The 23041-nt window shown below is 47.4% G+C and overlaps 1 protein-coding gene across 1 annotated transcript in view; it reads left to right on the top strand.

The window, feature by feature from the left end:
• Positions 1 to 23041, top strand: part of Adam12 (ADAM metallopeptidase domain 12) — a 275101-nt gene that overhangs the window by 208200 nt on the left and 43860 nt on the right. Inside the window, exons 10-12 of the mRNA XM_070011400.1 lie at positions 2288 to 2372; positions 5858 to 6006; positions 20901 to 21078. Of these exons, the coding sequence (XP_069867501.1) occupies positions 2288 to 2372; positions 5858 to 6006; positions 20901 to 21078 (412 nt within the window). The remainder of the gene's footprint in view (positions 1 to 2287; positions 2373 to 5857; positions 6007 to 20900; positions 21079 to 23041) is intronic.

Genomic DNA, 23041 nt, shown 5'->3' with positions numbered 1-23041 from the left:
ATGATATATACAAATGTACAATATAATAAAAATAATAAGTATAAATAATATATAATATATTTTACTATAGTATTTCTTCTATGTAAACATATAATATATGAATATAGACATATTTGTGTCAGATGATGTAAGGGCAAAACACGTGGGTGAATATTGTCACATGCCTGGAGAAGCATAACTTCCTCCCTTGTTCAAGCTGTTACTCCCTAGTTTTCTAGGGCTAGGTCTGCCACAGGTTTAGCAGTCTTACTAGCCTGTGTCTCTTCTTTAATCAGTATGCATCAAGTACCTGTTAGGAACCAGACAGCATTGACAGGACTCAGGTATGATAGTGAGCAATACTTACATGTAACTTCCTGCATGGGGAGTCTCCAGTCAACTAAGAGAGGGCCGCAGGACACAAGAAAATGTCCAAGTAGTAAATGTCACAAGATATAAATGCAAGAACATAGAGTTCTAACAGAACAGAACAATGTGGAGATATTTCTGATACTTCTCTATTTAAATGAAGAGAGTATTTTTATAATAGTTTGCACCGATACAAAGCAAATGTGTCAGGAACACATGTGTCAGGGCACATGTTTATGGGAATCTTAAAGCAGTTTGTTCCACTGCTCTTTTGTTCTTGTGTAGCTTGGATCACTCATGTGAAATCTTCAAGGATGGAGGGTGCTCTCCTCTGTTTATTGAATACATATGGGAAGTAAAACTGGTCCAGCCCCGTCGTTGCCTTAGTCAGTGCCAACTTGTACACCGAGGTTGTTGGCAGTCCCCGGTCATTTACTTTGGCCATTTACACGAGTCCTCCCCTTAGATATTTTTGTTTCCTTGTATTTTATGCATTGATTAGTCCTCAACTATTAAAAGTACATTCCATGTATTCTGAGTCAGAATGTCTTGTTACAGTGTTTCCCTCCCAAGGAATCTGTCCAACTTGAACATCTGGAAAAGCAATTAACATCTTATTTAACCTTATTATGTATATACATTCATTACAGGTATCATGTAATGATTCATTTTATGATATCATTGCTTGTATCAGGTGCCATTACATATATGATTGCATCCGTTAGTCTATCTAGATGTAGAATAAAGACTGAAATGCCTACTACTATAAACTGAATACAGTCAGCCCTCAATATCTGACGGTTCCACATCTGTGAATTCAACACACTAAGACCAGAAATGCTTAGGGAAAAACCACATCTGTATTGAACATGTGCAGACATTTATCTTTGCCATTATTTCCTAAACAAAACAAGATAGACACTATTTACATAGTATTTACATTTTATTAGGGATTACAGCTAACCTAGAGATTATTTAAATTATCTGAAAAGCTATACATAGTAACATGCAAACACTACATACAGCATTTTACATGAGGAACTTGAGTAGTCATGGGCTTCAGTAGCCTGAGGCTTACCCAGAGCCAGTCCTCATGTTCATGAAGGGAGCACCGTGTTTGATAGACAGATAGTCAGACAGGCCATTATATATTCTTGTCAGCTCTTTCCAATGGGCCACAGCTAAAATACTTCACTTTTTAATCTGTACACTATCTATATATGTGTAGGACCAGTATAGGAAGAATTACTCATTTGATTCCTTTACAGATTTCAACAAATGCAATACTGAGATTTTAGTGCATGAGATTACCATGAATAGCCCTTGTATAAAGACCTTTAGTGCTATTAGATTCATGATTGGATAAGATTTCTTAGCAGAGGAGCCTACAGCAAGGCCTCCTCATGATGCCTCCTCCCTGGGGGCTGGCACGGGAGCTTGCTTATACTTCCTGGATCCCAGAAGCCATCGCCTTTCTGGTCATTTCAATCTTGCAAGCTACATTGGCAGGATACGTTGAAGGAGTTTGAGTCTCTGGCAGAACTGGAATGAGTTGCACAGGAAAGCAAATTTCAGCTATGGAAGAAAATCTCCTAGGAATTCCAATGCACTTCCTTTTGTCAGTAGAGGATCTGGATGACTTCTCGGCCTGTCCACCAGCAGTTCCCTCAATCCACCAGGAATCAGGCAGGTTGGAGCTTATAAACACAAACGAATGAGTCTAAACAACAACACTCTGCTAGAATTATGGGACCACGATGCAACTGGAAAAAAAGGGATGCATAAGAGAGAAAGCTAAAAGTCACCTGTGAACACAGCCTCCTGTGGCTGTTTTCACCGTTCTGCGCTCTGTCTCAAGCATGCCTGGCAGAGTGTGAAATGTTAGAAAATGTCACTCTTCTACATGACATTCACAGAAGTCCTTCTGTTTGCTTCCTAGTGGGGTTTATTTCCAAGGGACCACCATCGGCATGGCGCCCATCATGAGCATGTGCACGGCAGAGCAGTCCGGAGGAGTTGTCATGGTAAGTCAAGGGAGCCAAGGATGCCAAGGACAGGGGGAGCTGGCTTCCCGGTTAATGGCTCCCCGGCAAATCCCTGTTTTCATTTGACTTTGTGAAGTAGTCCTGCCCTTCAGTGCTCTTTAGATTTAACCCTGCCTTTACTCTAGCTGTGTTCATCAGCTTCTGCTTCCCATACCATTTCAGGCACTGTTTAGAAAACACAAAAGTGCATGCAGGGAAAATTGACATGTAAAAAACAGCTCCGAGAGGCTGAATTTGCTCCTCTTATGGAAAAACAAAAACAAAAACAAAAAAAAACATTTCAACTTGTACTTTCGGTCAAAGCATTCCAGTTCGGGAATTCTTAGCACGGGTATGAGCCAGGACATAGGGGTTTGCCCTGAGCACTTGGCTTTTTTGGGTGAACTGTGGTCTCACCAAATATTACCACTCAAATGACTTTCTGATGGTTCTGACTCCAAGCCCAACAGTCAGAAGTCTGAGGTTTTTCACTGCGTACCAGTGCAAATGTTTTACATACCTTCTGGCCAGCATACAATCTGTCTTTATCATAACCTTATTCTTGGAAGGAAGAGACCAACATCTATTGCTTTAAAAGGGTAACTTTGTCACATGTGGGCTGTAGAGGTCTATAAAACAGGAAAGGTACTTGGAGCTTCTGATGAGTGTAAGAGAAAGGGAGCTCTGTTAGACTGCCCAGCAGTGGTGTCCCTCTGTAGACCCTCGGATAGTTCAAGAATGGTTTTCACACTCTGAAGTCTCTGCCCAGAAAATCTTCTGCCCACCCTGAGCTGACAGACAGGAAGTATCCTCAGAGCTAGTTCCATCCCCATTAAATAAACACAGACTCACCCTCCCAAGACAGCGTGAGGGCCTCCACGCGTTTCAAACGGAACATTTTTGAATATTCAGTTGTAGGAAAGGGCTGAGGGAGTTATGTTCTGCTGACTATTATTTTCTTTCCACATACTGCCTAATCTAATCTTTTAGTGACTATACATAAACATTTTCCTCTTGTCTGGGTGCAGTGGTTGGTAATTTATGGAAGCATGCGCTACACACGGGTCGCACCCACTCACTGAATTGCTGGCTTGAACAAGCTTTTTTGAACATAGAACCTGGTGGGTGATCTCCTCTATGGAAATCAATGGAAAGTCTGATTTTTCTTGGTGCCAGGTTCATTTCAAGTCAGATCACAACTGTGTTTTTACAGAGCATGCGGTAAAATTTTAAGAGGGAATAATTTTCAGTTTCATGCTTCCATGGTCAGTTGCTACTGACTTTGCCACTTAAAATTGGTCTCAATATGTTTTGAGAGCTGAAACTGAATTCTTCATGAGCCACATGATCCTGCTGTGATGTGGGGCTACGGCAATGCCCAGGTGACAGCACTAAATGGCTTCCTTCAGCGCTCATAGCTCCTGGGAGGCACCTTACTGAGATTCCCTCCGTAAATGCATATAGGGAAGCCTGTATTAAAAAAAAAAATACATGAGCCGGGTGCCAGTGGTTCATGCCTGTAATTATAACTATTCAGGAGGATGAGATCTGAGGATCTCGATTCAAAGCCAGTCCAGGCAAGAAAGTCTATGAAATTCTTACCTGCAATTAAACACCAAAAAGCCAGAAATAGATGTGTGGCTCAAGTGGTAGAGTACTGGCCTTGATCCAAAAATCAAAGTGACTACATGAAGTCCTAAGTTCAAGCCTCAATACTGGCGCGCGCGCACACACACACACACACACACACACACACACACACACACACACACAGGATACACAAAAATAAACTGAAATGTGAGAAATAGATGCAAATTGTGTGTGATGCCATGAGATTCAAGCCAAGACTAAAGTCAGTTAATAAGAAATGGGCCCTATTAATTTGAGAGCAGTGAGCATCATCCTTCATCCCAATCTGGTTTTATTCCACCTATTAGAGGAACACCAGATAGGCTGAAAGTAGTACACAGCACCTTTAGTTTCTATAAAATTCAGGAGACCAGCGTTACTCCATTTTCCAAGATAGAGTGACTTGTTAATTTTATAAAGTTAAAGCCTTATCTTTGTATCCAATTGGCCTGAAAGAGTCTTGATCTGGAGATATCAGGAATACTTATATGTTTCCCTGTCTCTTAAGGGACATTCTGTTCACACATGAAAGAATGCAAAATAACTTGGTAATTAAAAATGACACTGGGATATTCTGTAATAGAAGGAATCAGCAGTATTCTTTAAGAATTTTATGCTGAAGCATGCTAAATTCAGCCCTCCACATCCTTAGATTTGGCTACATTCTCTCCACCAATGTGTGTTATTCTTAAGAGCTGATTTCCTGGAACATATTTGTGGAGCTTCCTAAAACAGGAAACTGTAAAATCTAAACAAAGTAATTTATTAGGAATTTCATCTATTCTAAGAATAACTTGCTTCCTTGGCATGCCATTCTTTTCTTAGACTGAGGGCCCATGAGAAGGATAGCTAGAGCCTCCATGCCACCGCTTCATCTGCAAGATTGTACACGATCACACCTTTATCGAAGAGACTGGTCTTATCAATAATATTTGATAATAACACGATATTTACTCTACAGTGTAGTATTTTATGGTTTCCTGGAAAATCTTTCATCTCTTTCCCATATAGCACAAATCAAGGCTGAAACAAGGCAGCCTCCTTCATTCTTCTGTGGTCAGGCCACACGTGGGTACTGTTTCTATAAATCACATCCAATCGATTTGAAATTAAATAACTATATACTAGTTAATTTCTAATGTCTATTTGAGCCAAGCCATCCAAGGACTCCATTAAGCTGGGCATTAGCCAGGCGGTACTTGCCAGGTAAACCCCATCCACACAACCAGAGAACCTGGGAACCTCCACCCATTTCCACGGCCGACATGACCACACCAGAGCCAGCAAAAGGGTACCATTAGTGGGCTATCATCTTAATTCAGTGAGTCTTCAAGTAGACTACTCCTTGGTCTGCAGTTACCATGAACAAGTGTGAGCATTTGCAGAACCTACCCACTATGTAGATGGTGAGTCACGGCTGCTCACGTCTTATTTAGAACGTCATCAGACATGCCTCCTCTGAGCAGCTTTCTACCAGCAGCCTCTCAGTCAGGGCTAAAATGGTTCTTCATTTCCCAGGAAGGAAGGAGCTTCTTCCTCTTCTATCCTTTATTCAATGAGATGTTTGGCGAGACGCTGAAAGACGCAGGGTGGAGAGCACTAGATTATGCCTCATGGACATGAAGCGTCTGACCTGTGTCAGCATGAGAAATGCAGTCCCAGCTCAGGAGACCCCCCAAAGTGACTTAACAAAATATGTTGAATTATTCATTCCAAGTCCAAAGTCAATAACAGGGCCCAAGCCTACACTGGCCCTTTGCTGGCACTAATACAAGTACCAATGAGGGATAAAGGTCAGGGGTGAAAGCGCTACCAGATGTGAACTTTATGTCTGTGCCCCTTCTGTTTTCTTTGAGGACCATTCAGACAGTCCCCTTGGTGCCGCCGTGACCCTGGCACACGAGCTGGGCCACAACTTTGGGATGAACCATGACACGCTGGAGAGGGGCTGCAGCTGCAAAACGGCTGCCGACAAAGGAGGCTGCATCATGAACCCTTCTACCAGGCAAGTACGCAGGCTGCCGCGGCCCCGAGAGCTGTGCGCAGCCTAACGTTCCTACAGAGGAACAGCTGAGCGAAGGCACGGGGCTGCACTGGTTGTCTGATCACAATAGCCATAAAAACTTCAAAAACAGAACAGCAGGCGTGGGTGGTGTTGCTCTGGGGGGGTCCAGGCAGCCCAGCCTGCAAGGTCCTGTGGTATGAGGGCTGGTCTGTCCCCAGGGAGTGGTAGGATAGGTGCTGGGTTTATTTTAAAATAGCAAATTATCCCAGAGTCCCAGCACCAGTGTCTGAGGGAAACACACAATTCCACCTCTCAGCAGCCGGAAGAGGAGCCAGCCTGTCCTGGGCCCTGCAGACCCACAGCAGAGCCACGAGTCATGTGTCCTAGAGAGGCTGGATAAGAAGAGCTACCTCCTCGTTTGGGGCTGGGTCTGGGCCATGTCTGGGGAGGTGGGGGGGGGGGGGGCGGGTGAGAGTTGTGGTGTGCTACCAGACACCCTGTCATTTCACTGAAATGGTTTTTCTGCTTGGGTGAATCAAGCTGCCCCTCCATATTCAGTGCCTTCTGAAACTCTAGACTTAAGGAGATAGCTCCAGTGTTGGCACCCACCAAGGAGAATGGGAGTAGATGCAGCCTGGAGTGACTGGAGATTCAGATGTGTTCTGATACCTCCACGAGCTTGTGGGCTGCACGTGGAACGGTTCTCATTAGTGACCCAGTGCCATCCTGTTGTATTAAACTTTGAAACCCGTGATGCTCTACTAATGTGGAACTTTCCCAGCCACGCTGCTCTTTGGCTTTGCTGAAAGGAGACGTGGGGTCCAGAGGTAAATATTCACTGAATGGAGGAAGGACTGACATGAGGGGACACCTGGCGAAGGGGTTTGAAAGTCTCAGAAGAGGGAGGAATTGTTAAAGAACATGGCTGTGCTCATGCAAGCAATAGCCTGAGGGCCTACTGCCAAACAGTTTACAGGACATCGAGTTGTTCTCACAACAAAGACAGCTGGCCACACAGCCCACCCCCTACCTCCTCACCCCCCCAGGAACCATCACCGGGGTGCCCTCTCCCAGCAAACAGCTGCTTCCTTGTGACTGCGCTTACCACAAGCACAAAACCTTCAGGGCCTCTTTTACTAACGATCTGTCTTAAGCATAATTCAAAGGTGTGCACCAAGACCTTATTAAGGACATGGCTCTCTGATGTCTGTGATGACAGAATCCAAGGACATCCCTCTAAGTGAAATACAAATACCTTAGAGCAAGCAACACCATTAGCAGGTGAGACCTCGCAGAGCGCACAGGGCAGGCTACTCTGAAATGGGATGTGCTGAGTTTGTCACGCAGGTGTCTGGGCATGGGCACAATCATGGTTGGACCAAGAGTTTCCCCTGAGGGCATGAGGCTGGCCTCCGTCCTGCAGGTGCCTCCAGGCTCCACCATCCCTTGGCCCCAGAGACAGCCAGCTTCCCTGGGCAACGGGCTGTGTGGGGTCAGAAAGGGAGGCTGCCGGTTTTCTGTTCTCTCATCCTTGATGAACTCATGAAGTGACCACAGCAACGTCACTCTGCTTCATTCCCCTGGTCGTCAAGAGGCTGCCAAGTCTTAGTAAAAAGAAAACAACGGAGGTCAGGAGTGTCTGGCTAGGAACATTGGTCTGGAATGGAGTCATCTGATCATCCCAAGTTTGATGCAGTGTTTTTATCAACACGAGCAGATGAGCAACCTGGGAAGCCCTGAATGGCTTGTTTGTAAACTGCATTACCAGTCAACCATCCGTCCATCCTACCTGCCTCGAATCCATCCATTTATCTGCTTATATATTAAACAAACCTTTTTGTTTAGTATGTGCTCATTATGGGGGGGCCAGCTGAGAAAGTCCCTCCATCCCTAAGGATTCTAGAATTCTGCAGACATGCTCTCTGATGCTCTAGTCGTTTCTGTAAAGTGCCCCACACTGGCAAGCGCTCGCAGAGGTTCAGAATGCTGTGAGCTAAATTGCTCTGGAGATATTGAGTACCTCAGGTAGAAATGGTATGGCTAAGAGCTCAGCAAAACATCTAAAAGGCTTTTCTCCTACCCCCCCCCCACTTCTTTTTTGCTAATAGCTTTCATTTGATTTATACCTTATTAGCAATTTCCAAGTTTTCTCTTTTGCTGAGCTTGTGCTTTTGCGTAAATCTTTTTTCTATTTGGTTCTCATTTATGATCCCACATTCCTGTCCAGAGAGTGGTGTTTTTAATTTTCTCAGATGGAGAGCAACTTCCTAAGCAAGTGGGTGAATTAATCACAAAAGCCAGCAGAGAGAGGGAGGCCAAGGAGCAGCGCAATGCGCTCCCATCGTCCATCACTCATGGTGGACTTTCCCAGGCTGCCCTGGGACCGCCGCAAAGCTGTGGTTCTCTTACTTTGTGGTATCCCCAAGAGAGTAGGATTGGGGATTCAGGAGAGCATGTGTCTGCACTGGGTAAATCACTGGGGCATTGGAGATATCCAAAAGTTAGAGACTTTTTTCAGGATTCTTCCTCTCGGTGCTGGGAGAGGTGTGTGGCTCATGGCGTTAGGTGACATGTCCACTTCCTCCATGAATGGCCCGCGTCCAAACACCAGCCTTCCTTCTCGCTCCTCCTTCCCCGCTACTGAGCTGGCCATTGGGTGGCAAATGCTTAAAATGCTGGTTCATGGAAGTTTGAGCCCCAAAGCTGAATCGGGGGAGGGGAATGAGCAACTGCTTTCCCGTTAAAGCCTCAGAATCAAAAAAGAATCGAGTATTGTAAGTGGCTCAAAGGAGACGACGTATCCCCTCGTACTGGGGCTGAGCCTTCGTCCCAGCATTCCGGAGTCCTCACCCTGTAAACATTAACCTGCGGCCAACACTGACAGATGGGACCCAGAGGCCTTGCGGATGCTGGCATGGAGTATGTCCCCGGTAAGCGTGTGGGCCGGCGTTTCTACTGCTTGATTCAGGTCAGAGGGGTTTTTCTTACGGCTTGTCTCATTAATTACTGAGAGCCTTGGAGGGTGTGTGTTTTATGTCTCTAGATAGTGAACATTTGAAACCTGTCTTGGAAATGACTCTGGCAAGTGCGGTATCTGGGGGTTGTTGTGGGAGAAGAGCTCAGTGGCGTCTGTCCATGAAGAACCTTCTTGTAGCCCTCTCAGCTCTCAGGGCTGAGGGCCGAGCTCAGGCATTTACAGGAGGGAACAAACATAGATGGTGTGAGCCCTCTTAGCAAAGACTCGTTAGCATAATGGCAAATGGTGTGCTCTCTAGTGTGAAAGGGGAAACAAGCAGCATGTGTATTTAAAAAAAATGAGTCTCCCAGATTCCTCTAGGTTTTGCAACATTTTTCTGTTGAGAGTTGGGGTACCAGGACCATCTTACCTGACACCCAGGGAAACTACGGAGCATTCCGACAGAGCTCCTCACAGCCCTTCTGCCTTGACACATGCAGGCAGGCCAGCGCTCATCCTGTCCTCACGGAACTTCTGCTCCAGTGCGGGGAACAGACAAAAAACCAACCAACCAGGAAATTAAACAATCACAGGTCGGGAGGAGTCAGTGAAGGATGGGAACCAAGAAGATAGAGGATGGGGGATAAGAGAGGACCAAGAGGAAGAGTGGGAAGGACAGCCAGTAAAGCGTGTGGAAGGAGAGGACCCAGCACTGCACAGGCCTCTGACGAGGCTCTGGCCTTGCTGCCAGGAGACCAGGAGCTGGGGACAGGGAATCAGATGGTGACACCGCCTGCTGCCGGCTAGAGATGAAGAGGAGCTGGGTGAGACCAGCCCTGTCCACCACAGTGGGAACCCAGGCTTTTATCTCCAGAGCCCTGGGAAAGATGGAGGTGTTTAGATTAGACAATAATGCATTTTGCAGTCTCTTGAGATTCCCTCCTTTTTAAGGGGATCATGTAGCATCTGAGCTGCATGTAGCTTGCCAAAATGAAGGGGCTTCCTATAAAAGAAAAAGGAAGCAATCACATATAAATTCCAGTTTTCTTTGAGTGAAACAAATAGGCATTTGGAAACGGAAGAGGAAGGGTCCTGAATTAGCCCAGCAGGCAGTGGCTCATACCTCAGCTGGCACACTCTCCAGTCTTAGGGAAAAGGCCCCTCCTCTCTTCATGACTTCCTTCCCCTTCCCACAGGGGGCACCTTCAGAGATGCCACCTACGATCCACAAGGACACCTGCACATTGCTGTGTGTGCATCTGGAAGGAATCACTCTCTTCTCACCATGCTAAGATGTGGGGCTTGGATCTGTTGGGGTATCGTTTAGTCCAGATTGGAAAACAGCTCCTCACCTGCTAGCAGGAGGGAGGGTAGAAAACAGTGTGTTGGGCACTGAAGATGATGTAGACTCAGAAAATAAGCAAGTGTAGCTTTGGCCTTGCCCTCCAGAAGTGCGAATAGCTCACATTAAGCTGAGGTCAGGAATAGCGTTGATACCCACATTAAACAGTCCTGCTTGAGGAGAAGCATTGCCATTCTACTTCCCTGGATGCAGGCATCCTTGCTTGCCTGAAGCCTGCTCATTCAGCTCAGGATACAGGGGTAGATGCCCCTCTTGCTGAATGGATGAACTACTGGATCTTCATGGCCTCCACTCTAGTCCCAACCCTCTCGCATCCAAAATGGTATCCGTCAGACTGGGGCTCAGGCCAGGCCTGCTGCAGGAATTGTACTGTTGGAGAAGTAGCAGCCACCAGTCAGAGAGCAAAACCACTCCTCTACTGCCAGCCCGTACCGCTTACCTGCCACAAGCCCAAGCCCGTGGAGCAGGTGCGGAAGCCAGAGACCAGGTTCTTAACTTCCTGCACCAGCACCAAAGTGGGGAGGCGGGCAATAAACCGGTGCAGTGGCAGCCTAAGAGGTACAGGATTCTGATAGAAGGTATTCTGGGGAAGACCCACGGAGCATGTCAAAGGCTCTGTGTGCAAGGCCTGGACATCACAGTGTCTCCTCTGTCAATACGTCAGTGTGCACTTCTAATAGATAAGGAGACGTGTCCAAACATGACTGTGATACCATCTCACATCTTCTAAAAAGTGAACAGAGAATAGAGGTTTGAAGGGGCAAAGGGCAGAGAAGATGCCCAGGAAAAAAATCCATCTGAACTGCTGTCCAAAGAATTGAAGAGAAATGAAGCAGGTCTCATCCTGAAAATCCTCAGCTCCAATGGCGCTAGCCAGCACTGGGTGTCTTTGAGAAAACTTGCACCTGAGAAAGCATTTCAAGGGAGTGAAAGGAGCAAACAGTTTCAATAAAAACTCCCCAGAACTTTGGGCATACTAGTGGTTGATTTTTTTTATTGTTTTAAGTGATAAAACTAGGTAGTTCATACTGACGAGAATCGGCTTCCTTGAAAATCAACACAGAGCACATGTCACTGCAATTCGCCCATTTTTAAACTCTGAGAAGCTGAGATCAAAAATGCAGTGATCATTTTTTTAATTTACTAAGCTGGGATGGAAGGAAGTTACTCCTCCCTTATCAGCTCCTGATCTGAGGGTTATTTTTTTTCTTGATGAAAATATTTAATAAAAGTTAAAGTGCTTTTATAAAACAGGAATCATTATCCAAGCAGAATAGAAAACGAGGCAGTGCACCTATGAAAGGATGGTCTGTCTATTAAGACGAAAACACCACAGCATTTAATTATCCAACCGGAGTCATTTAGTTAGCTGCATGATGACACTGGCGTGAGGGAAAATGACCGTTCATCAGGAGGGATTCTGGAGCGCTGCTCAGGAAGATGATGTTCCCACTTCCTCTCCCTCTCCAGATAGGGATCACTGGAAGTTATGGGAATTTTCCTGCAATTAGTACAGTATTCAAATACTGAAGGCCCCTGCTCAGGACCTGGCAGAATTGCTCTCCTCCTTCACGGTGGACACAAAAGAGAGACCGAGGAAGGAATGCCACCTCTGTCTGGGCATTGCTCCTTGATACGCAGTCCAGTGGAGATGAACAGAGGCCACCGTCACTTTCACACTAGACAATTGCACATGTGCTGTTCTAGGTCATCGGATGGGTGGGAAGACACTGAAGCTCCAAGCGTTCCAAACTACCCAAATGGAAGGCCCAAGCCTTGCCACTGAGTTGCCTGTTCGTGTTGTTGCATGGAATTGGCCGCATTTGGGCTTCATTTGAGGACAAAGGCCTTCTCAGGACAAAGCAGAGTCCCTGTGCAACGTCTGGGAGGCAGGAGGCAGCCTTATTTTTAAGCCTCCTTCACTTTATGTCACAACAGCAGAGAACCATTTCCTGTCATTAGCTCATTAACCCAGCATTTTATTTGTGGCAGGACATGTGTGCAAGCATTACAGCTGAAATTCTCCATGTCCCTTGTGTCCCCTCTCCTGCACATGCCCTTGTGGCTTCCTCTTGTCTCTGGGAACAGCACAGAGGCTGTAGTATGAACTCAAAGGCAATATCCAGAAAGATCTGTTTGAAGCTCCATAAATTCAGGAACTTGGGTTTTGTTCCTTATGTCCTACAACAATGTCTGGCATGTAGCTAAGTTCAGTAAATTCTTTGCGACTGAAAGGGTAGGTAGATGGGTGGATGGATGGATGGATGGATGGATGGATGGATGGATGGATGGATGGATGGACAGACAGGTGAGTGGATGGATGAGTGGATTGGATGGATGGATGGATGGATGGATGGATGGATGGATGGATGGATGGATGGATGGATGGATGGATGGGTAAGTGGATGGTGGATGGATGGACAGATGGATAAATAAGTGGATTGGATGGATGGATGGATGGATTGATGGATGGATGGATGGATGGATGGATGGGTGAATGGATGAGTGGATGGATGAGTAGATAGGTGGATGGATGGATAAGTAGGTGGATAGATTAAAAACAGCTAGTAATTACAGCACTATCAGATACATGAACAGTGAGACTTCCTCTTTATATTTTATGTAATGGTTAAACTTCAGGGAAGAGAACACTGAGCCTCCAGTTTGCATAATTGTTCTTTTCATTTTTAACATACTTCACACCATTGTCCAGTGGGGCTTAGAGTCGCTTACAAGAACAGATACAATAAAATCAATAGGAAAAAATGAAAAACAAACAAAAGTAAGAGCTGGGAAAGCCCAGATGAGCGGAAAACTGAGTCTCTGGGGTACCAGCTGCATGGAGAGCATGTAGCAGATTTCGGCCCTGGCTGGGCGCCTCCAGCTCTCTGCTGTTCTCACCTTATAAGTCACGCTGGATACAACGTGTCATTGCAGGAAAGCACTGCAGAGTCAGCAGAAAGAACTTGTGCTGGAGTGGGGGAGAATCCTGTTATCTTATTAACCGCAAGAGCTGTTTGCTTTGCCCCTAGCCCAGGCCCAGGCCAGCCCCACAGCCAGAAGCCTTTCCCTTTAACAAGGCTGAGCGCCCATCTGACACATGGCTCTGACCCACGCAAGTCCCTTCCCCGTTGACATTGCATCCCTGCTCTTGAGTTCTTGGCCCTTCTGGATGGGGGGAGGGAGGGTGTCATGTGGAGGAGCAGCATCTGAGTACAGATATGAAAAGATCTCTGTGGAAACATCCAGAAACTTCCTATGCATGTCGCAACTGACCAGAGCCCAGTTGTCATCTTTCTTTAAACTTCTTTAAAAACTTCTGGGAAATGATATTTTTACTTTAATTGGTTTCCAGGGAGGAGGAGCAGAGGTGAAAGTTCACATCAAGATCATAAATTGGGGGGGGATCATAAATTGGGGTGTGCGGCAGATGGTGACATGCTGGGTCCAGGTGTTTGCTATTAACCGCTGAAATGGCCTACTGCAGAGTTCTGGCCACTCACTGCTCGCTTGGTAGCTTCCGTAGCCTACTGGGACCCAGCTGTTTGTCCCACTGGGTCAGTAGCCTGTCCTGATGTAGTCACGTGTATTCCTGGGAGGAACTTGAGGGTGTATGGCCCATGAGGTTCACTGGGAGTCCTTTTAATCCTTGGAGCCAGGTTCTCAGAGTTGGCTCCAGAGCGCCCTCAGGTGGTGGGGTGTGTGGAGTCAGGTCTACATCCTTCACACCAACGAGTCATGCTGCTGTTTAGACAAATGGCTTCTGTTTCCCCTGCCAATGGTTCACATCCCCCTCAGATGTGTATGAGCTGACATGTGCTTGACTTCGGGTGAGCTGCATACACCTCCAGACCTGGCCTTTGCTTGTTATTACGTGAAATGCTTTGAGGGAAGCTCTTTAAGCTGAGGTGCCCTTGGGATAGAGATCAGACCTCAGATTTGCTCTTATTTGAGCTGGTTCCAGGGCACCCCAAGGCGCTTGGGCAGCTGCCTACCTTACGTTCCCAAACTGATGCTTCTGCTCCCAGCACTGGCCCTGTCTGAGGCTGCTCCAAGGCCTGTGAACCTGGGGAGAGAGCCTGACAGCACTCAGGGCCACTAGGTTGCATGAGGTCTGGGTGTATACTTCCGATTTTGGAACCCCATGACATCGGTAAGGTACCTTGTCTATCCAAGCCTCAGGTCCCTCAGCTGTGACGGAGGGGTGGTCTAATCTCACCCACAGAGTGTTGAGAAGAGGCAGTGTCCTCTGAGATCTTGATTCACTCAACAAGTAGTCATTGCTGCCAGCACCTATGCTCATGATCTCTGACGTGCACGGGGAGAGAAATCGAAGACCTCTGGACTGCCCTGCGTCTGCCACACCACAGAAGGCAAGCCGGTCAGTCTCCCAGGGGTGCAAACCCCCCCTCCCCCTGCCAGGCATCACAGTCTGCTGGTTCGGGTCAGTTCTGCGTATAGGGATGGAATGTTTTTGTTCACAGGCAGAATTGTGAAAAGACCTAAAGGTATTTGTGATGATGGCAGCCCTAAAATCTTTAGTTCAAAACCTGGCAGCACAGATGGCAGGCCCCGCACCCCCAGGAGCTTGTGTGCCCTCTCTCTCACTGTAAGAGGACCTCGCTCCCACCAGGAAGAAGAGGGGGTGGGGCTTGCACCCCTGTAGGGGGCTGGGAAGAAATAGGATGAGCTCCACACTGTGGTGGACTGAGTGAAACTTAAACAACCCATCCTGCTGGTGGTAGATGTGTGCTCTGTAGACTGCACCCTGAGCTTGGTAGCCACAGCCAGCCAACCCTGAGCTCTGTGCCAGGCCTCCACTTGGGAAGTGGAAAGACACCAGCAATATGAGGAAGGCACTCAGGGGAGATTAGCTTTGGGGGAAAACATTTGGGGGAATAAAACAAAACTGCCTGCAGGTAACAGCCATCACCAGAGAAGCGTGTTCCTGAGCTTCATGTGTGGCTGTTTCCGCTCTTGGGTCTTGTGTTCTTTGTTGAGCTAGAAACAAACAAACAAACAAACAAACCTGGCTCTCTGGAATGGAGCAGGACCTTTGGTTGTGTAACACCATTTGTGGACTAACTTGCTCTTTTCCCATCTTGACCGTTCCTTCGCCTTCATGGACCACATTGCTCTTAAGCACCATTGTCATTGTTCTTTAGTTCATCTGTCTGTGCTTGGCAGTACTTGAGTTTGAACTCGGGGCTTTGTGCTTGAGAGGCAAGGGCCTTACCTGTAAGCCACACCTCTCTAGCCCTTTCTTGAGCTTCTTAATTTGAGATAGGATCCCTGTTTTTGCCCAAGCTGGTCTGGAACTTCCATCTTCTTCAGCCCTGCCTTCTGAGTAGTTAGATTACAGGTATGAGCTGCCCACTACCCCCCCCCATCTCCTCCCATCCTCTGTACTTGGGTTTTTATAGTGTAAAGATGGCGACTTTGGGGCTGTGGTTCTAATGTGTTCTGCTCCATACTGGAGCTGTTCTTAAGTCCAAGAACATAAAAGACTGAAGAAGACAGCTTTTCTCTCCGAACTCTGGTGGCTGGCATCTCAACAGAGCTAAGAGCTTCGCAGACTCTCAGGTTCACAGTTGAAGCTCTGGTGTCCACATCCTCAGAGAGAGAGGAGATGCGATCCCCACTTGAGATGTGAAAACGGAGCTAAGTGCAGCACAGATAGAAGAGGCATCTAGAAGGTTCTTCCCACACACACACACTCTCTGTGCCACATGCCCAGGTAAGGAGGGCTGCCAGGGCTGCTCCATCTGTGACTTCAATCTCCCATTTTGGTTTGTAACAAGAACTAGTGGGAAGCTGAAGGTCAGCAACTGGATTTCCCAGACCAAGACGCTCTTAGCATCTAGTCATTTCTCAGCTGTGAATTTGGAGCTTTCCCAGTTGATTAAAGGAGGTAAAAACCTAGGTGACCCTGCCCTGGTTTTCTACAAGCCAGCTTTCCATGTTACTTTGTTGAGTCCACCCCAGCTGTTCTTGAACTACTCCATTCCCCTTCCTCCATCACTCCAGGCAGCCCAAGTCCAGAGTCAGGGGACTGAAGCTCACACACACTAACTAAAAAGGCCCTGGAGAGAGCAGAACTCGAGCCTGCGGCCCTTCAATCCAGCCTGATTACAGATGCTTTGCCTGCCTAATGTCCAACAAGAAAAGCAGTGGTCCTGGAATCCTTTCCAGAGAGCCTTTGCACATCATATAAATCCCCAACTTCTGTCAGGGTTGATAACTTGGCTTCGTGTGGTTCTTCCCCAAGAACATAGCTTTGAATGCACGGTAGGTTCCTACAAAAAAAGAACATCCTCACTGCAGATTTGTTCAAGAAAAAGTAACTTCTAAACATGTCCATCTAGCAATTTTGAGACAGCTAGACCAGTTGGAGTTGGAGGCATGACTCAGTTGGTAGAGTGCTAGCCACTGAGTGAAAGCATCAGGTCTAGAGTTCAAGTACCAGTCTCAGGCCAAAAAAAAAAAAAAATCAAAGAGAGCTAGACTTAGGGGAGCAGCCCTGTTGGCCTCCTCCTTGTAAAAGTTGTGGGTTCACCCCACCCCGTCCAACCACCCAGCTTTCTATTTCCATTTCTAACCTTGCCATCAGCACAGTAGACTTGTCCCAGACATTCCTGGTAGTTAAGTATTAGAGAAAAGGACAAAAGTGACTCACAAAAGAGGTCACCGTATTTCAGAGCATATTTCTGCTTTGAATTTGTCTTGGGGCTCATCCTCTTCAAGGTACATCTCCTTGGCCTTGCTGTCTGACTTCCTTTCCTTCCTGACCTGTATTCCTCTCCACTGTCTGTCTGCTCATGGTGTTTTCTGTGCCCTTCTGCTACAAAGCGAGAGCAAGTTTGGTGCCTCATTAGTGTTGACTAAATCTTTTCAGAACCATTGTATGCTGAGGGACAGGCTGCTCTGTGTGTCTTCCTCTACATGCTCAAAGTGGGTTCGGGGATAGTGTATCAGAGTAAGTCACCACCGTCCTGCAGCAAGAGGTCAGGACTCAGAAAACATTATCGTCCCATCTCCATCTTTCAGCAAAAGAGCATTCATGGTCTGGGGTGTAGCTCAGAAGAACGTCTGCCTGGCATGCATGAGACCCCAGGTTCAGTTCTCAGCACTACCAAAAAAAAAGTGTATTTTTCATCCTCAGGTAGAAGTGAGGGAGTGCTGATGGGCCCTCCGAGAGGAGCAGGGGTGCAGTGCGTGGGGAAGGGCTGTGCATCCCTGAGAAAGTCAAGCAGGCTCTGGGCTGCAGGGGGAGAAGCCTCAAGCCGTGGACAGCCATCCCGGGGAAATGTCTTCATGCCTGTGGTGTCCTAGCCAACCCAGGCTGTGTGATGCAGGCCCTCTCTGTGCTGTGCCTGCGCCCCCCTGAGCAAGGACCTGGCAGAGTCGGTGGATTTGCTGAGACGTTTCCTAGCAGCTGAGGAAGACGTTGCTCCTTGTGATTTAAACAGGAGCAGGTTGGGGACCTGATACCCTCTCATCCTTCCTGTGTGATGAATAAATCCATGTGCCCTGGGTGAATAATATTCACCACAATTCTAAATGGGGGATTTTTAAAAGCACTTAGGGTTTATCCTTCATCAGAATAAGAAGAGGCTAAAGCAAATAGAAATTTATTGTTACATAGACCAGTCCACTTCCATCTGACAAAACCTAGTTCATAGAGAAAGATGCTTTGTGCCAAAGGCAATCTGTTCTTTCCTCCCAAAACTCTGCCCTTTAGTTCCTGGACTAAAACCTGACCTCGTTTGTATATTTCTGTTCGTTCTCTTCAAGGTCAACCCTTCCCTGAAAACAAAAGCCAGGCGTCGGTGGCTCACACCTATAATCCTTGGCTGAGCTCTGACGATCATGGTTTGAAAACAGCCTGGACAGAAAAAGTCCATGGGAGACTCTTATCTCTAATTTATCACTCAAAAACAGGAAGTAGAGCTGTGGCTCAGAGTGGTAGAATGCTAGCCTTGAGCAAAAGAGCTCAGGGACAGCACCCAGGCCCTGAGTTCAAGCCCTACAACCAACAACAATTTGTTTTTAAGTATGCATTATTTGGAAGACACTGGCATGGAAGAAACTTGTCCAAGCTTGATGAATGGTGTGGCCTCGTCCTTCTGTGAAAATGTTGTTCCTTTGTGGAACAGCCTGCTTCAAAACAGCCTTTCTTCGAACCTTTCGAACCTTTCTAAAGTACTATCAATCTTCCTCGGAGTCCTTTCTGGGATATGCTACTAACCCCTCAGGCCTTTCCTAATGGACTTGAACATTGTCTAGAGATCTGGTCTCTTCCAGGATGAGCTGATCCAGGTTTATCATCACAGCAGCAACCTGCACATGATTGAGTGAGAAAGAGGTTCCTGGATCAAGCCACACACACACAAGTGCATCCTAGGAACTCACACGGGGACATTGAACCTACACCATTATGAAGCTTGTTCCTTTACATTGCAATTCCTAAGTAATGTACCAGTCTCTTCCATGCAAAGCCTTTCTAAATAGAAAATTACACTCTGTAATTGGTGGTGGCTGTTCAGCCTCATTTTGATACCAGGAATAATCAATCTGTCTGCCAAGGAAAGGTATAAAGATTACAAAAGGAACTTGGTTCCCGTACAACCAGTCAGTCTCATGTATTGCCTTTACCTCCAACAGAGCAAGACTTTCTTCACTAATTGATGTGTGGATTCATACTGTATTTCGCAGTTCATAGCCTGAGATTGATAGAAAGCACTTTGGGGCCATGGAGCAGTGTCACTCGGTTTGACTGTAGAAACCATCACCACCTTGAGACTTTGCCAAACGCAGCCATTATGGGTCAGACTAGTCATCTTAGGGAAAAGTAGCAACTTGTGTTGGTTTGGCCAAATGATTGACACTCAATTACGAAGTCCTGTAAATGTGTCCGTGGGGAGCTTTGCTGGGGCCCGCTTCCTCTCTGGGTGATCAAACCTCCGGGCTCCTGGCATGCCTCTCCTATGGCCCTTGTTGCCTTAAGACATGGGAAGATGTGTTTGCTAAAGAGAATGGCTAACAATATTAGTTAGGTATTTGTTGGTAAAAACAAACCACTTGATGCTGGCTAGCACATGAAGAGAAGACATTTATTTAGGCCATAGTTATGGAGACCCAATGGCAAGATGGCAGCCTCTGTTCCCAGGGCCTCATAGCCGGTGGGAACAAAGTGGCAGGAATGTGTATAGAGAGAGATTGCATGGTAAGACAGGAAGCAAGCAGGAGAGACTCAGAGCCAGCTTGCTCTTTGCTGCTTTTGTTTGTTTGTTTCTTTTTCCAGTCCTGGGGCTTGAGCTCAGGGTCTGGGCGCTGCCCTGAGCTTCTTTGCTCAAGGCTAGCAGCACTCTACCACTTGAGCCGCAGCACCACGTCTTACTTTTTCTGTGTATGTGGTCCTGAGGAATCGAACCCAGGGCTTTATGCATGCTAGGCAAGCACTCTTCCACTAAGCCACCTTTCCAGTCCCCAACTTGCTCTTTGGATAACACCTCCCTCTCACAGGAATTAAGCAGGAGCCCTCAAGAACTACAAGGCAACCATGGGTTAGGTAACTATGACCCAACTACCTTCCTCTAGGCTTCCCTTGTTATAGGCCGATATATCACGTCCCAATATCCATGCACTGGGGACCAATCTCCCAGCATAGACCTGTGGGGACGCATTCAAACCACACCACACCCAGTCACTGCTGCCAGAGAAGCCCTGTCTTGCCACTGCACACCAGATTAGAACTGTGTTTCTTTTGCTTATGACATGCTGGGGTCGAGGCTGCAGCCAGTTCTCCTCACATAGCAAGTCCGAAGCAGCTACCATGTCTGAGTCCTTTATCTCCTGGAGTTTCCTGATCTCAGCTGGCAGAAAGAGCAAGAAGGACTCGGCAGGGACAAACGCTTCAACAGCACAGGCCCACACAGATCCGTGTCATTCTCCCCGTGTTCCATCATCGGGGATTAGTCACAGGCCCTCCCAGGTGCAAGGCCCTGCAAAACGCTAGGCCGGGCAGAGAGAAGAGCAGGGCGTGCTGGGGCAATGGTGGATTCTGCCATACCCCCGTGGAGTCCTGGAATTCAGAGGCAAGAGCATTTCTGGTCCATCTCCATTCTCTCCCAGCCCCACTGGCAGCTCCACCTTCAGAGCACCGAGTGCTGCCGCCAGCTGTGCCCGACTTCCATTCCCAGAACCACGAGACGGGTCAGGGTATCCTTTCCTTCTGGACATTGATCAACAATGATCATGTTGTGTTGTTTTAAACTTCAGCTAGGAATTCACCTCCTGTTGTATCAGTTCCATCAGGACTATCAGTGAGGTCTTTTGATGAGATTGTCTAAAGCCATTGATTTGAAAGCCGTTGGTAGTTTCTTTGCTAACACCGCTTCCTGGGCGATGATGCACGGTACAGGATGCGGGAATGAGTGTCACTCTGTCTGAATGTGCCTGATCTAGTGCTGAACATCTGGGCAGGTGCTGCCAGCAGGAGGCACCGGTCACAGGGGGCCCAGGCAGGCAAGGCCGTGCCACATGCTGATGACTCTCTGGGGATCTGCCTCCCAGGTTCCCGTTTCCCATGGTGTTCAGCAGCTGCAGCAGGAAGGACCTGGAGACCAGCCTGGACAAAGGCATGGGGGTATGCCTCTTCAACCTGCCGGAAATCAAGCAAGCCTTCGGGGGCCGGAAGTGTGGGAATGGATATGTTGAAGAGGGAGAGGAATGTGACTGTGGGGAGCCGGAGGTAAGGAAGCTGTTTCCGGTACATTCATTGTATGTCCTTGGCTGGGCGAAGAAGCGGGAACTTGGAGAAAGTGGCATCAGAATGAACATGCTAGAGAGCCGGGGTGGAAAAGTCCTACATGGCCATCTTCAGCCAAGCCCGTTGCACTTGGGTGGCTTTCCTGAATGTTAACTAGTGCCCAGAATAAGTCGTATGATTTTGTTTAAATAGATAAAGAACCTTCTCTATTGAAGGGTGTGATATTCCCAGTAAGATAAAGACAAGAACAATAAAAAAGCATTTAGCTCTGAGTTTGACAGAGAAGAAAGCCTTGGCATTCATTCTAGCTTCAAAGAGCCAATATGCACCATTTCTTCCTCTTTGTAAAGCACACTACTAAAGGGGAATTTGAATTAGCAGCACTCATTTTCAGCAAAGAACTTCCTGTCAAGTTGAAATTCTGCTGCAGCCTCCTCTGCGTGCACGGCCTGAGGCTGGGGTGTTTCTGCCTCTCGGCTTGTTAGCTTCCAGAAGCAATGAGCAAAAGCAGCAGAAGTGTTCATCCGGCACAGAGCTCATTTAACCCTGCTTCCCAGTCATTTTGAGGAAAATTTCTTGTTTGTGTACAGCCCAAGATAAAGCTAATCAACATTAAAAAGTCTAACAGCTACTTTTTAATCTCTGATTCGTGGCAAGAAAGGAAAGGGAAAGAGAGGATGCAGAGACCTCCTAGTAAAGCAAGGGCCCCCTCAAAGCTTAGGGGAGGTTGTGCTGAGAATAAATCAAAGCAAGAGGTTTGCAGAGCAAGCAGGCTGTGTGTGGGATTCCCTCCCTTGGAGCTAATGCAAGCCAAAATGGTAGACAGCGTTCAAGACAGGCAAAGCTACACGCACAGATGGGCTTAGTGAGCGCTCAGGAGGAGTTGTTTGGAGGAATGCTCTGAAAGGGGGTCTCGGGGTTGGGAGGGAAACTGCTGAGACAGAGCACCCCAAGCATCACTAATCAACATCTTTCACGGTCAGCCTTGGTCTGACAGCTCTGGGAGTAGCTGAGTGTAGAGGGCGAGGGGAGGCATGGGTGTGACAGTTGAGTATCATCAACAATGAGGCCGTGGGCTGCAGTGGCAGCGGCTCGTGCCGCTTCTGGTGGGCGGTGCGGTTGCTCGGTAGGCGCACGTCTGGTCACACTGTGGCAGAGCCTCTGTAGCGTCATGAAGGGAAATGTGAGACTGTCACGGGAAGCGACTAGCTTAGGTTACCCATATTTCTGAAAAGAAGCCATGTGGATTTCATAGGACTTGTGATGCTTTATGAAGGATAAGAAGCCAGGTCTTCCTGGAATCATGGACTCTCGGGTTTGAGACAACTCCATGCAACCAGGCATTATCTCCACCAGCATCATTATCACTACCGTCACCACTACCATCACCACCATCATCGCCATCACCACTATCGTCATTACCATTATCACCACCACCACCACCATGACCACCACCATCGTTCCACCACTACCATCATCCCACCTGAATATCATACCACTTCCACCACCAATAACACCATCCACACCAACATCGTCACCACCAGCGCCACAATCGTCACCACCGATACCACCCCATCGCCACCCACCAAACCCACATCCCTGCTACCCCCACCACCACAGTTCAGTCACCACACCACCATTATCATCACCGCTACCACCATGCCAGCTTATGCCTTGGTACCGAACACTTGCCAGTCCCATTTTTATCTCCATGAAGGCGTCGTGCCGTCTAAAGTCTCTCCGGGTAGTGCAGTGCTCTGCAGGGCTGCTTCGCTTACTACTCCTCCTAGGAGAGAGCCAAATTCTCCTTCTGTAGGGTCTTTACATGGCATATGGTGCATTCTCGAGATTTTAAAAGAACTCTCCTCCCCCTCTTCCAAACCTCTTCTTCCCAAGAAATGTTTTAAAGTCACCAGGAGCCTTTTTTCTCCTCCTCACTTTTTAT

This window comes from Dipodomys merriami, unplaced genomic scaffold, assembly GCF_024711535.1.
Source record: "Dipodomys merriami isolate MVZ:Mamm:240054 unplaced genomic scaffold, mDipMer1.0.p SCAF_82, whole genome shotgun sequence".
Lineage (NCBI taxonomy): Eukaryota > Metazoa > Chordata > Mammalia > Rodentia > Heteromyidae > Dipodomys > Dipodomys merriami.
This window is presented reverse-complemented; position numbering and strand designations above follow the sequence as displayed.